Below are 13,738 nucleotides of genomic sequence, written 5' to 3' on the forward strand. Positions count from 1 at the left end.
CAGTTACAGAGGCAGTGCCAGGCTCAGTTACAGAGGCAGTACCAGGCTCAGTTACAGAGGCAGTGCCAGGCTCAGTTACAGAGGCAGTACCAGGCTCAGTTACAGAGGCAGTGCCAGGCTCAGTTACAGAGGCAGTACCAGGCTCAGTTACAGAGGCAGTACCAGGCTCAGTTACAGAGGCAGTGCCAGGCTCAGTTACAGAGGCAGTGCCAGGCTCAGTTACAGAGGCAGTGCCAGGCTCAGTTACAGAGGCAGTACCAGGCTCAGTTACAGAGTCAGTGTTAGGCGCAGTTAAAGAGGCAGTGCCAGCTCAGTTACAGTCTCAGGCTCAGTTACAGAGTGGAGCCAGATTCAGTTACAGTGTGAGGCTCGGTTACACAGGCAGTGTCAGGCTCAGTTAGTGTCAGGCTCGGGTACACAGCAGTGCCAGGCACAGGCAGTGTCAGGATCAGTTACACAGGCAGTGCCAGACACAGGCAGTGTCAGGGTCAGTTAGTGTCAGGCTCGGGTACACAGGCAGTGTCAGGCTCAGTTAGTGTCAGGCTCGGGTACACAGCAGTGCCAGGCACAGGCAGTGTCAGGGTCAGTTACACAGGCAGTGCCAGGCACAGGCAGTGTCAGGGTCAGTTACACAGGCAGTGTCAGGCTCAGTTAGTGTCAGGCTCGGGTACACAGCAGTGCCAGGCACAGGCAGTGTCAGGATCAATTACACAGGCAGTGCCAGGCACAGGCAGTGCCAGGGTCAGTTACACAGGCAGTGTCAGGGTCAGTTACACAGGCAGTGCCAGGGTCAGTTACACAGGCAGTGCCAGGGTCAGTTACACAGGCAGTGTCAGGGTCAGTTACACAGGCAGTGCCAGGGTCAGTTACACAGGCAGTGCCAGGGTCAGTTACACAGGCAGTGCCAGGCTCAGTTACACAGGCAGTGCCAGGGTCAGTTACACAGGCAGTGTCAGGGTCAGTTACAGTCTCAGACACACTTGCAGAGTGTGGGGTTGGCTGATGGGCTGTGGACTGGTACGAGGTTGGTGGATGATCACATGATAGGGACCCAGTGGGGCAGGAGCTCGCTCCAAACCCGCCATTTTCCTGCAACTCCTCCTGTCTCTTCCCGACACAGAGAGAGAGAGAGAGAGGGGGGATTTAAAGGGCGAGCGAGCAGGCGGGGGGAGAGCAGAGCAGCAGAGGGGGGGTTGGTGTCAGTGAGCGGGCGGGGCCTCGCCTGGTGGGTGTGAGGGGCAGTGGGTGTGAGTGTGAGGGGCAGTGAGTGTGAGGGGCAGTGGGTGTGAGGGGCTGTGAGGGGCAGTGGGTGTGAGTGTGAGGGGCAGTGGGTGTGAGGGGCAGTGGGTGTGAGGGGCTGTGAGGGGCAGTGAGGGGCAGTGGGTGTGAGGGGCAGTGAGTGTGAGGGGCAGTGAGGGGCAGTGGGTGTGAGGGGCAGTGAGGGGCAGTGGGTGTGAGGGGCAGTGAGGGGCAGTGAGTGTGAGGGGCAGTGAGGGGCAGTGGGTGTGGATCGCACTGACTGTTCCGCGCAGCTCTCTCTCTGCTCGGGGAGGAGTTTGCAAAGCGCCGACCTGTTTGGGTCTGTGTCTCGGTTGGGGTGTGTGAGAGAGTGAGAGAGAGAGAGTGAGAGAGTGACCGTGTGGAGCCGGAGGGGTGAGGGAGGGAGAGAAGGGGAGGGGGAGAGAGAGAGAGAGAAGGGGTGAGGGAGGGAGAGGGAGTGAAAGATGATGTCGGGGCAGAGCCTCACGGACCGGATCGCGGCCGCTCAGCACAGTGTCACCGGTTCGGCCGTCTCCAAAACCGTCTGCAAAGCCACAACACACGAGATCATGGGCCCCAAGAAGAAGCACCTGGACTGTAAGCGCCTCTCGGCCCCTCTGCCTTCCCTCCCCCCCTCTCCTGCCCTGGTGTGGGTGCAGTGCTGTCAGGGCGGGCGGTGGGGGGTGTGTGTGTGTGTGTGTGTGTGTCTGACCCCCTGTACCAGGCCCCAGATACCGCCCTTGGCCCTCTCTGCTCGAGCTGCCCCCCACTCGCCTCTCTCTCTCTCTCTCTCTCACTGCATCGATGCACATAATCCTATTGTTTGTTTTGCTGCTGTTATTGTTTTCGATGCTTCTTCTTCTCCTCCTCCTCCTTCTTGTTCCAGAAGAGCCTTTATGGTGTTGGTGTGCATCAAAAGAAAAGGTGTCGCGGCTTCAGTCTGTGACGGGGAGCGAGTTGGTTGTGTGCTGGGGGTGGGGTGGGGTGGGGGGTGTGGGGTGGGGGGGTGTGGGGGACAGGACAGGACCCGGCACTCGCGGGCGATTCTTTGTGGTCTCTGATGTGATGTGGTAATTGTGGCGACATGTCTGAGAGCTGCCATTGAGGGGAGGGAATGGACAGGTCCCACCTGGTCAGCACAGTTGCAGCGAATACCAGCATTTTCCACTGGTTTGTGCGGACTGACTGACTGACTGACTGACTGAGCAGCTATTCTTTCAGCTTCTCTTTCTTTGACTGACTTGACTTGACTTGACTGACTGACTGAGGCAGGCAGTAGGCTCTTGTTCACAGAATTGGCTGCCGCGTTCGCCCACAAATATACAGTCAATTCACTTTACAGTGTGTTCTGTGAAGCGCTTTGGGTCGTCCTCCTGACGTGAAAAGCGCTATATCAAATGCAAGGATTATTATTATTATTATTATTAAGAGGAGCAAATCACCAAAAGATCCCAAGAGTCTTTTTTTTAACTACGAATGTGCCTGGAAACTAGTTTCTCACGGCTTGAAGGGCATTGCGGAATGCCCCAGATTTCATACTCCCTTCGTGTTTACTGAGACGTCTGCTCGGCTGCCGCCGGCGCTGCCTTGAATGATCTGCTAAAATGTTGCACCGGGTTAAGGTTTTTTTTTTGATCTGAATTTATTGTTCCATTTTTCACCTCAGCGGTGCTGTTGGAAGCGAGTACAGTATTGAAGCAGAATTGAATCTCTGGTCCTGTTGGCTGGTAACAGCCTATTTTAAAAAAAACATCCATTTTTTGTACAACATCTGAGATGCTCTGTAAAGGACACAAAATTATAGGTCGTAGGTTTGTCAAATTTAACTTGTTCACTATTTTGCCCAGGAGCTGTTGCAATAAACCATAATAAAATGTTAATCACTGGACATGTCTCCACTGACTGACCCACAGATAAATCCAACAAACAGCATTGCCATTGGTTTCTCTTTCTCACTCTCTCTGTCTGACCTCCTTCGTATTAGTGTCCTGTAATATAAATGTGTTGGTATGACCAGACTGCTTTATAGGTGGATACTGGCTGTGCAAACATTGGACCCACTTTATTTTTAAATTGCATATGTAATTTTAAAAAAAATCCTCAAATGAAACATTTGTACCAGTATTTGCCTTTTTGTAGCTGTTGTTATTCAGAATTGGACACTGATTGTTTTATGTTGTTATTAGCAAAACAAACTTATTTGTAATCAATTCAAGAACAATGTAAACTCAAGGATTGTTATAGTAACATCAAAATCCAATAATTGAACATTGTAATGTGTCAAGGAGTGATCAGTCCCACGTCGTGACTTGGAACTGCATAGTCTAGCTGACACTCCAATGCGGTGTTGGGGTTTGTTACATTGTTAGAGATACTGTCCTTCGGATGAAATGTTAAACCGAGGTCCCGCCTGTCTATTCACGTGGATGTTAAAGATCCCATGGCACTGTTTGAAAAGAGAAGGGAGTTTCTGGCCTGGCCAACAACTCCCCAAATAAAATTGGTCACTCACTCTATGGCTGTTTGTGGGATATTGCTGTGTGGAAACTGGCAGGTGTGTTCACCCACAAAATACACAGTCAATCCACTTAACAGAATATCTAGTGAAGAGATTTGAGATGTCTCGATGACATTATAACACGCTATATCAAATGCAAGGATTATTATTTATTGTTAATTATTATATTCTGTTTTTATTTGCTTGCAGTATCCTAGGCAGCAGATGTCAGGGATATTGGCAACCCAAGAGGAGGTGCAGAGTGGAAGATACGGCTATTTTTCTCAGAGTTGTACCTCAGCTGCTTGTAGCTGTTTTGAGAGCACATTGGCAGTCTTGAAAAGTTTGTGTGTGTGTGTGTATGTGCACACTTAATGACCGTTAAGTGAGTACAGTGGTTTTGCATTGGTGTGCAGTGCAAGTATTTTAGAAGGATTTGTATTTGAATGCCACATGTTCAGTAAAATTTGTAGTTGGTTCCTGTTACATTTTGTGTTCAGAACATATATATGTTGTAAGTCCTGTAGCTCAGTGGTTAGAGCACTCGCCTCGCAAGTGGGAGACTTGGGTTCGATTCGCAGCAGGGCAAAACCGTGGGCAAATTTCCTTACTCCACATGCCTGATAATAATCCCTCGAGAAAAAAAAACAATAATAAAATTGGTCATTTTCAATCCACGACTGTTTGTGGGACACGTCTGTGCGCAATTGGCTGCTGCGTTTCGCCCACAAATATATAGTCAATTCACTTTACAGTATATTCGATGAAGCGCTTTGAGACATCTAGAAGATGTGAAAAGCGCTATAACAAATGCAAGGATTATTATATATACAACTTGAAATCATGCACAAGATGAAAAAACATGTTAACAAATGAGGATATTCCATTTTTAATTTATCTGCTCTAACCATAACTTAGGTTCATAATCTTAAAGTGTTGAATTTTGAGAGGCAAAGGTTGATCGATTTGCATCTCTGAAATTAGGTTGTGTAACTTTCGATTCACTTATCTTTTGTTTATTGTCGTCTTAAGTAGATGTCAAAATTGACGTGACTTTTGCTCAATAGTTAATCGGTGACTGATGGAGGAGGGATATTTTGTGGAATACAGTAATGAATACTCTGGAGTAATTTCTAACCCATTTTCTCATTGAGAAGGTACAGAGTTCTTGTGTTGCAAGAGCAAAGCTTTAACAGTTTATAGCTGTTGTCTGATCCCCAAAATGAGATTATGCACATCAATTACAAACTCAGAATCATTCCAGGATGTTTTGTTTAGAATCTATTCAAGGAACTTCCTGAGGTGCTTTTGTTGCCAGAGGCTACTATTCTTAGTAGATGCATGTTACAAATGGAGGTAACTGTTATAGGATGCTTCTTGAAATTGATGAGTGATGGTGTGTATTCACATTGAAGGATTGATGGTGGAAAATAATTCCCATGTTTATCTGGTAATGACTGTTGATTAGCAGAGGGGAGAAAAAGGTCTGTAGGTAATAGTGAATTGCCACTTGATAGTGGGTAATGAAGCTTCGGAACAATTCAGCTATTCAGTTGGTGTCTACAGTTACTTAACCCAGTATTCAAGGCAAGTGTTTGTTTTTAAGGAGTCACACTTGGTTGGAGGGAAAACGTCTGCTTCAGGTCTCTGCTAAACTACTGTGAAACTGATATTCATGTGGTGAATGTGAGTAGTCATGGCTGAGTAGTCTCTGCCATCTTCCTGCTTGGGAAATGCTTGGCTTCTTCACAGTGCTGCCATACAATGTCACAGTAACTCTTGCTGTGCTAAGGATCACAAATATTACTCTTGCCCAACCATTCAGTAGTGAGGCATGATGAACCTGAATGTTCTGTGCTACCAAGTGAGTTGTTACCATTGTAAGAATATGAAGTGGGTGCAATTCTTCCACTGGCAAATTTGACATTTTGGATTTGAGTCCTGTGTTACCATTTCTGTTCTGTCATTCATTTAGCGTAGCTTCCAGAGCTATTGTGCTATATATGTGCTTCTGTTTGGATACCAGGGTAAAAATGTGTGTGGCTTGATGCCTAGGTAGTTGCTTGTACCAGCAAAGGAGGGATTTGCAGTTTTTTTTAGAATGAGTCCATAGCAATTGGCCATACAAGGTCATTGTTTTTCGATCAAGGAGAGTTATATAAAGGGCTCTTCCAAGTGGGAAGATGTTTTAATATTCTGTACATTGTTGCAAAAGATGTGTGTAGGTGGCAGCTCGCCAGAAAATACTGTACCGTTGTGACTTAGTAGTTGGATGTGCTCTTGTATTGGAATCATTCTCACAGATTTGGAATGATCAGAAGAATGCTATACAGAGTATATCAGGATAAGGAATAAAGGTTAGCAGACTATTTTGTTGCCAGCTTGGCAGGCTGATCAAAGGTCCCCTATATTTGGTTGAACTTACAGGACTGAGATACTGGCCATGAAATTAGCCCCTTTTTTTTTGGTCTGTTTAGGTGTCTGACACATGCGAAACCCAAACCAAACTGAGAATTCCATGCATCTCATCTCACATGGAAATTCCAGCGCTAGATTCTTGGAATTAGTGCTCACTCTTTACCTGGAGGGACACATCCTGTTTACCTAATTCCAGAAAGTATTAGGTGCAGTTTGGCAGCAGCCAAGGCTTGGGAAGCCCAGAGTGCGTGTTGGGATGCTGCTGGAGTTTAACCTGCTAAAACCGAGTAGCTTGCCATTGATAGCACAGTCTGGCAAGCTTTCCAGTTAGGACTACCCTACCCGTTAGGGCTTTGGCTCGCAGGGTTAACAGGAGCTGACTAGGAGGATTCCCTGCCCCCAGTGACTGGTCTGCCTTTCCAAGTCTTGCCGATGAGGCTGGCTGTGCTGTGATCAACAGTGCTCTGGAGCTCCTGGGGATGCAGCCGAGAGGCTTCCTCCAACCCATTTGCAAAGTCCAGGATCAAACAGAGAGTTGGATTTATGGTAAACACGGGAAGCAGCTATAGGGAAGGAGGTCTCCAGCCTACACTGACCTGTTGCTAAGCACTCTGGAGGCTTAATCGGCTTCACCGGTGGCACATCTATTTGCCAAGTCTCCTCGCGTGAGGATCTGGATTAAACAGCTGGTGCTGAGTAAACCTAGTATGCGGCATTGAACTTGTAGCTTGAGAACATGAAGGTGGCTACCACGTCACAAGCTGGGCTGTAAAGGACCTCCCACTACGCTGAAGGCAGATGTTTGCCAGATAGCCGATGAGGAAACTCTGAGACTTGGGGTGATAGCTGTTGGAAGGCCTGACCTGGAGTCTGAGTTCATGAACATGCGTTTGTAAATCCAGCGCCTGGAATCCATCTTGATTGGCCTGTAGAGAGGCAGCCAGTTGCTGCTTGAACTCCGCACCTCCAATTGGTGGAAGCATCGCTCAATGGGAAGGGATATGTATCCAAGCTGTGGACAGGAAGATGGTGTCAATGCTCTCACACATTTCATGCCCAGCTGAGTTACCCATTGGGAAGCTTGCAGGGAGTTCCAGGTACCTACAATCCACCTAGTGAGGGCTTAAATCCGAGCTTGTCGGATGTTGAACGACCTCCTTATGTGGGAGTTGGAGTTGAACTGGCTCCAAGGTGACATATTCAGTGATGGGCCAGTTCCTGAGCCAGGCAGGTCCTCAGTACTCCAACATTAGCCCCTGATGTATTGGAGGAGGATCTAAATTAATGTAACACATACCAAATTTATTCATCTCAACGTTTCAGTGTAAAATGGGTTGAGCATACCCATCTGTTGTATTAAGTTATTTTCCTAATTCATGGGGTTGTTCAAGAAAGAAAGAACTTGCATTTTTTTATAACACTTGGTCACATCAGAGGTGATTATTACCTCTTGTAACTGTTTTTGTAGGCAAACACGGCAGCTGTTTGTATTATAAAGCCCACAAACAACATGAAGTGAATGATCAATTTATCTGGGAGATTATTGTTCATCATAAGATAGAAATGCAACATCTAAACAACTTTCATTTAATGCATTTGGATGTATAACCAATTTATAAGTGCCCTGTAGGGATGCAACATCAACTCAGTGCTCTTCCATCTTTTCCCTGGGATTGTCAAAGTAGGAGCCTGATTTTGATTATGGGAATGTTCTCCTTGGAATCCCTGCATTCTCAGTGTCTTTGAGGAATGACCGATGGTTGTTTTATTTACAACTAGCTGTACCCGTCGCAGCTACGCTTGCAACCAAAGGATCCAATATAGAATGTAGATTGACACACAGACAGACATTTCATCTTTATACTCATCTGGGAGGACTCCTTTTGGGAGAACTCATTTGGAGCACTCGGCCCTTTAAGAATTTAATTTTGTTGTTGTTGCGCGGCTTAGCTTCGTCTGTGTTCTTTATTTTGTTCCCACCACTTGGCTACGTACATGCTCTGTGACGCAGGATGCCAATGCTCCATGATCAGCTGGCACGGCCATCCAGTGCGTGGATACATACGTACGTGCTCTGTGACGCACGAGGCCACAGCGCCACTTTGACTTGCCGTCCACCAGATGTAACTGCAGCGTAAAACTGAAAATAATGCACGAATGATAAGAGATATCTGAAAACAAATATACCCCTGTCACTCCTAGATGCAAGACCTTTCCGTTGAGGTATAAATCATGTCTCTACCCCAATCAGTTAATGAGATCCTTATTGAAGCGCAGACAGACATTGTCGTTTTATTATAAACAAAATGCAAAATACTGCAGATGCTGGAAATCTGAAACAAAAGCAAAAGTCGCTGGGAATACTCAGCAGATCAGGCAGCATCTATAGAGAGATGAAAGTGTGTCAATGTTTCAGGTCCACGACCTTTCGTCAGAATGTGAAAGTTGTGAACAAGACTACAACATCTATCTGTGTAGGATTATGATCATTTCATTATTGATGTACAGTACTTTTCATTAGAGTTGGTCTGTTGTGTCAGGGTCTGATTAACCACATTTACTATCATCGGTAGTACTGCTGAAATCCATTTAAACTAGGGATATAGAAATAGTCACTGTGCCTCAAACCATTCCCATATGAAGCGCTTTGAAATGTCTCGAAGATGTGATAAGGTGCTATGTCAAATGCAAGGATTATTATTATTTTTATTATTATTTTTCAATGCATTTAGTTTGAAGGTTCTTTAGTCTATTCCAAGGGGTTTACTTTAGGGGAGCGGGAACAATAAAAGTTTAGTCAACGGTAGGGTGGCTCCAATTAGGGACCAAAGAGGAAATCCTTTTGTGGAGGCAGACGTACAGAATGAGTACTTTGCATCTGTCTTCATGAAAGAAGAGAATGCAGCCACTGCCACAGTATTGGAGGAGAGGGTAGAGAAATTGGATAAGATGAGAATAAACTGAGAGGTGGTACTAAAAAGATTGTGTGTGCTCAAGGTAGATAAGTCACGCGATCCGGACAGGATGCATCCTAGGTTACTGAGGGAAGTAAGGGTGGAAATAGTGGAGGCTCTGGCTACAATCTTTCATTTCACCTTGGACACCGGGGTGATCCCAGAGAACTGGAGGGTTGCAAATGTTACTGCCCTGTACAAAAAGGAGCAGAAGGATAAATCTGGGAACTACAGGCCAGTCAGCCTAAAATCAGGAGTGGGGAAACTTCTAGAGACTATAATCTGGAACAAAATAAATTTTCACTTTGAAAAATATAGGTTAATAAAGGACAGCCAGCACGGATTTGTTAAAGGTAAATCATGTCTTAACAAACCTGATAAGAGTTTTTTGATGAAATAACGGAGAGGGTGGATGGAGGTAATGCAGTAGATATAGTTTATATTGACTTTCAAAAGGCGTTTGATAAAGTGCTACATAAGAGACTTGTAAGCAAAATAGAAGCCCACGGTATTAAAGGGACAGTGACAGCATGGATCCAGAACTGGCTGGGAGACAGAAAGCAGAGTGGTGGTGGTAAACAATTGTTTTTCTGACTGGAGGGAAGTGCAGTGGTGTCCCCCTGGGGTCATTATTTGGCCCACTGCTGTTTTTGATCAATATAAATGACCTGGACTTGGATATAGGGAGTACAATTTTCAAGTTTGCAGATGATGCTATAATAATAATCCTTGCATTTGATATAGCGCTTTTCACGTCTTCTAGATGTCTAAAAGCGCTTCACAGAATAGACTGTAAAGTGAATTGATTATATATTTGTGGGTGAAAGTAAATTTGTGGGCAAAATTCCTATTGAGCTAGGAAAAGTAGTAAACAGTGATGAGGATAGTAGCACTGCAAATGGACTGGTAAAATGGGCAGACGTGTGGCAGATGAAGTTTAATGTGGAGAAATGTAAAGTGATGCATTTTGGGAGGAAGAATGAGGAGAGGCAATATAAGCTGATGGTGGAATATTAAAGGGGGTGAAGGAACAGAGAGACCTGGGGGTCATATAAGTAAATCTTTGAAGGTGGCAGGACAGGTAGATAAAGCCGTTAAAAAAAGCATATGGGATATTGGGCTTTATAAATAGGGGCATAGAATACAAAAGTCAGGAAGTTATTATAAACCTGTGTAAAACACTGGTTAGGCCTCAGCTGAGTACTGTGTTCAGTTCTAGGCACCACACTTTAGGAAGGATGTCAAGGCATTGGAGAGTGTGCAAAGGAGATTTACCAGGAATGAGGGACTTCAGGTATCAGGAGAGGCTGGAGAAGCTAAGATTATTCTCCTTGGAGCAGAGAAGATTAAGAGGAGTCTTAATAGTAGTTTTCCAAATTATGAGGGTATTCGATAGGGTGAACAAGGTGGGCGGGTCTTTAACCTGATTACACTGAATTAAAAATAATTGTTAAAACAGAGGGGAGGTGAGGAGAATTATTTTCACACAGCGAGTTGTTCGGATCTGGAATGCATTGCCTGAAAGGGTAGTGGAAGCTGATTCGATAAATTCGATAACAACTTTTAAGAGGCGATAATTAGTTGGGGAGGACAAGTTTGCAGGGCTATGGGGAGAGCGCGGGTGAGTGGGATTGAATTGGATAGCTCCTTTCAAAGAGCCGGCACAGACATGATGGGCCGAATGACCTCCTTCTGTGCTGTATAATTCTATGATTCTATGAATTAAAGCATGGTGGATGAGTCAGCTGCCGCTGGTAGGTGGGAGCAGACATAAGACCGATATACATGGAATATGTTTGGGATACACATGAAATGTTTGGGAGTCTGATGTTGAGTCTGTCTGCTTCCTTGATCTTCATCAGTTTAAGTTGAGTTTTGATTGATTTGGAGGTTTGAAATGGATTTTTAATTTATGTGAACTGTATTATTTATTCAAAAGTTTTCTAAAGGTGGTCTTTGGTCTTGCATTGGTGTCTCTGTCTCATTTGTTGGAAAACCAGGTACAATATATAATCTATAGCCTGTCATTTTTCAGATTTTGTATTAGATATTTGCCCATATTATAAATTTAGAATAATGAAATATTATCTTTCTCATCCATCAAAATTATTTTATAGAAGGAGAGAACACTTTAAAATTATGCCAATGAGTTTTAGATGCATTTGGTAGTTTGATTACTTGTGTAAAGCCTCAAATTGCTGCATATTCCACATACTCCTATGCCAAATATTTATAGGAGCTGAATAGAAGATGGCACAAGAGTTTCATCAGTGATGTCTGTAGTAAGTCTGAACCATAATTTTAAGGATCATGTTCCGAAATTGGATTTTTAAAAGAAAAATCTATTTAACTGGTATTTATTTTCCAATTTGTAATACTATCTACTATTACCACACTTAAACTTACATGGGCTAGTCAATTAAAATTGGTTTCAGCAACAAACAACAAAATTACATCTGTATAGCGCCTTTCACGTTGGGAGGACATACCAAGGTGCTGGTCAATCCGTGTTTCAGACCCGAGCTGGGGATCAGGATTGGGGAGGGTGGACAGTGGGGGAAGGGAGGATGATCAAAGGCACAGTCGAAGAGGATAGTCTTGAGATGGGATATTAAGAAAATATTGTAATAGCTCAATTTTTGATTTTTATTTATACATTAAAATGAGACATAAAAAGAGAGCAGGTAAATGATGAATATCAATGAACTTCCCTTTTGACACTTTCTAAAAGATGATATCCAAAATTTCATTCAACATATTGGTTCTATTAATTTGTAAAGGGCACTAATAGGGTTGAAATTCCATCTGAGTCTAGATTTACTCTATTCACTTAGCATTTCAGAGTATCCAGAATTTGGCATATTGTTAAAATCAGTCTTCACTTTGAAGTCTGTTTTCTGTCTTTCATTCAATAAAACCTACAGAAAACTGGTTTCAAAATGAAGTTCTTTGTTTAAGAATTCGCCAATTTTTTGATGCTCTGAAATGGTATATGAATAAGATTACATCTAGATATATATGGTATATGAATAAGATTACAAGATTACACAGGTGGAATTTCTTTGCAAATGGCTGTTAACCAATACATTTACAGCAACACTGTTCTTTCAGCAGAAACATTTTAGGCCTCACTAAAACAACAAAATTAATTTTTTATAGAGCCCTTCACGTCAGGGGGACCGCCCAAGGCGCTGGACAATCAGTGTTTTGGACCCAAGCTGGGGAGGGTGGTGGGGGCAAGGAGGGTGATCGAAGGCACGGTCGAGGAGGAGGGGCTTGAGACGAGTCTTGAAAGAGGCAAGGGAGGGGCAAGGCGGAGGGACTGCGGGAGGGAGTTCTAGAGGGTGGGGGCAGAGTGGCTGAAGTCTCGCCCACCAATGGTGGGGCTGGCAAGGCGGGGGACATGAAGCAGGTCGGAGCCCTCTGAATGGTGGGAGCGGGCAGGATGGTAGGGGGTTAGGAGGTCACAGAGGTAGGGGGGAGCAAGGCCATTGAGAGCTTTGAAGGTGAGGACCACGATCTTGAACTGTACCCTCAGTGTGATGGGAAGCCAGTGGAGTCGGGCGAGGATGGGGATGATAGGGTTTCGGAGCCTGGTGCAGGAGAGGCCACGGGCTGCAGAGTTCTGGATGTTTCAGTTACAATAAATGTTCAACTGTCCATTTCAAGTGTATGTTTATTGTCATGAATTTGATATTATAATAGTTGCATTAAACAATGTGTGAAAAATGTTTATCTAAATTCACAGTCCAAAAGCTGCAAGGAAATAATGAACTTTAATACAGTGGTGTGCTGTCTGAGCTTTTATGGCTAATCTGATGGAATTTCAGATGGCAATTAAATAGTTTTGACTGTCTAATTTGTCATGCATTGTCATTGCTGTCCCTAGCTAAAGGTATCAAAAATGTTTTTTTAGCTGGTGACCTTTGGGTTAAGAAGAAAAATGTTACACCTTTTATTGCTAAATGAAGATCATAATGTGCTTTTGGACCTTGTACATTTTTGTCTTGGAACAGAATTATCTGAAGAGTATTTCATTTCCCCCCCCAATTTATTGTTTCCTTTTTCTATTCCTGAGATGTTCTGAAAAGTAAAAGCTCCTAATAGCTTTCATGTATCTTTAAACTTGTTCTGTGTCTCCTTTGGACTTTCTTCTAAAACAAACTATGGATTGATGTTGATGATACTTTTTGCTTTATTATGTAAAATATGCCAATTATCTAAGAATATTTATAACATGGTTCTGAGGTAATTCTATGATGTATCAGATCACAGAAGAAATTGTATTGAATAAAATGGTGTATAATATAGTGTCCTTTGTTTCAGGTTAAAATTTTAAAAAGTGATCGTATGTGTCGTATGAGGAATCAGATGTCAAAAGATCAGTTTTTGTAGATATGTTGAAATAACATAACAGAACTTGCTTTTCTCTTGCTTCCAACCTTGTATTTTTGGCCTTTAATTTGAAATAGGGGTAGAAATTTGTTGAGAGCTAACTGCTTCCCTTTGTGCTCTAGATTTTGCTGTTAACCATGTCTTTCAATCTGAGCATCTTTTTATCATCTCTTTATTACCAACCATTCACAATTGCAGCTCCCCTTCCCCTCAG

At 43.9% G+C, this 13,738-nt stretch overlaps 1 protein-coding gene across 14 annotated transcripts in view; it reads left to right on the top strand.

Annotated features, from left to right (window-relative positions):
- The first annotated feature begins 1,648 nt into the window (after window positions 1–1,648).
- The window catches only part of picalma (phosphatidylinositol binding clathrin assembly protein a), an 88,877-nt gene continuing 76,787 nt past the window's right edge, over window positions 1,649–13,738 (top strand). For 13 of the 14 annotated variants that reach the window (XM_042334528.1, XM_042334525.1, XM_042334527.1 and 10 more), the window contains exon 1: window positions 1,674–1,857. In XM_042334528.1, coding sequence (XP_042190462.1) covers window positions 1,725–1,857 — 133 coding nt within the window. In that variant the 5' untranslated portion in view covers window positions 1,674–1,724. The other variant, XM_042334524.1, reaches the window with a different exon arrangement.

Source organism: Callorhinchus milii, unplaced genomic scaffold, assembly GCF_018977255.1.
Source record: "Callorhinchus milii isolate IMCB2004 unplaced genomic scaffold, IMCB_Cmil_1.0 Scaffold4, whole genome shotgun sequence".
NCBI classification, from domain to species: Eukaryota; Metazoa; Chordata; class Chondrichthyes; order Chimaeriformes; family Callorhinchidae; genus Callorhinchus; species Callorhinchus milii.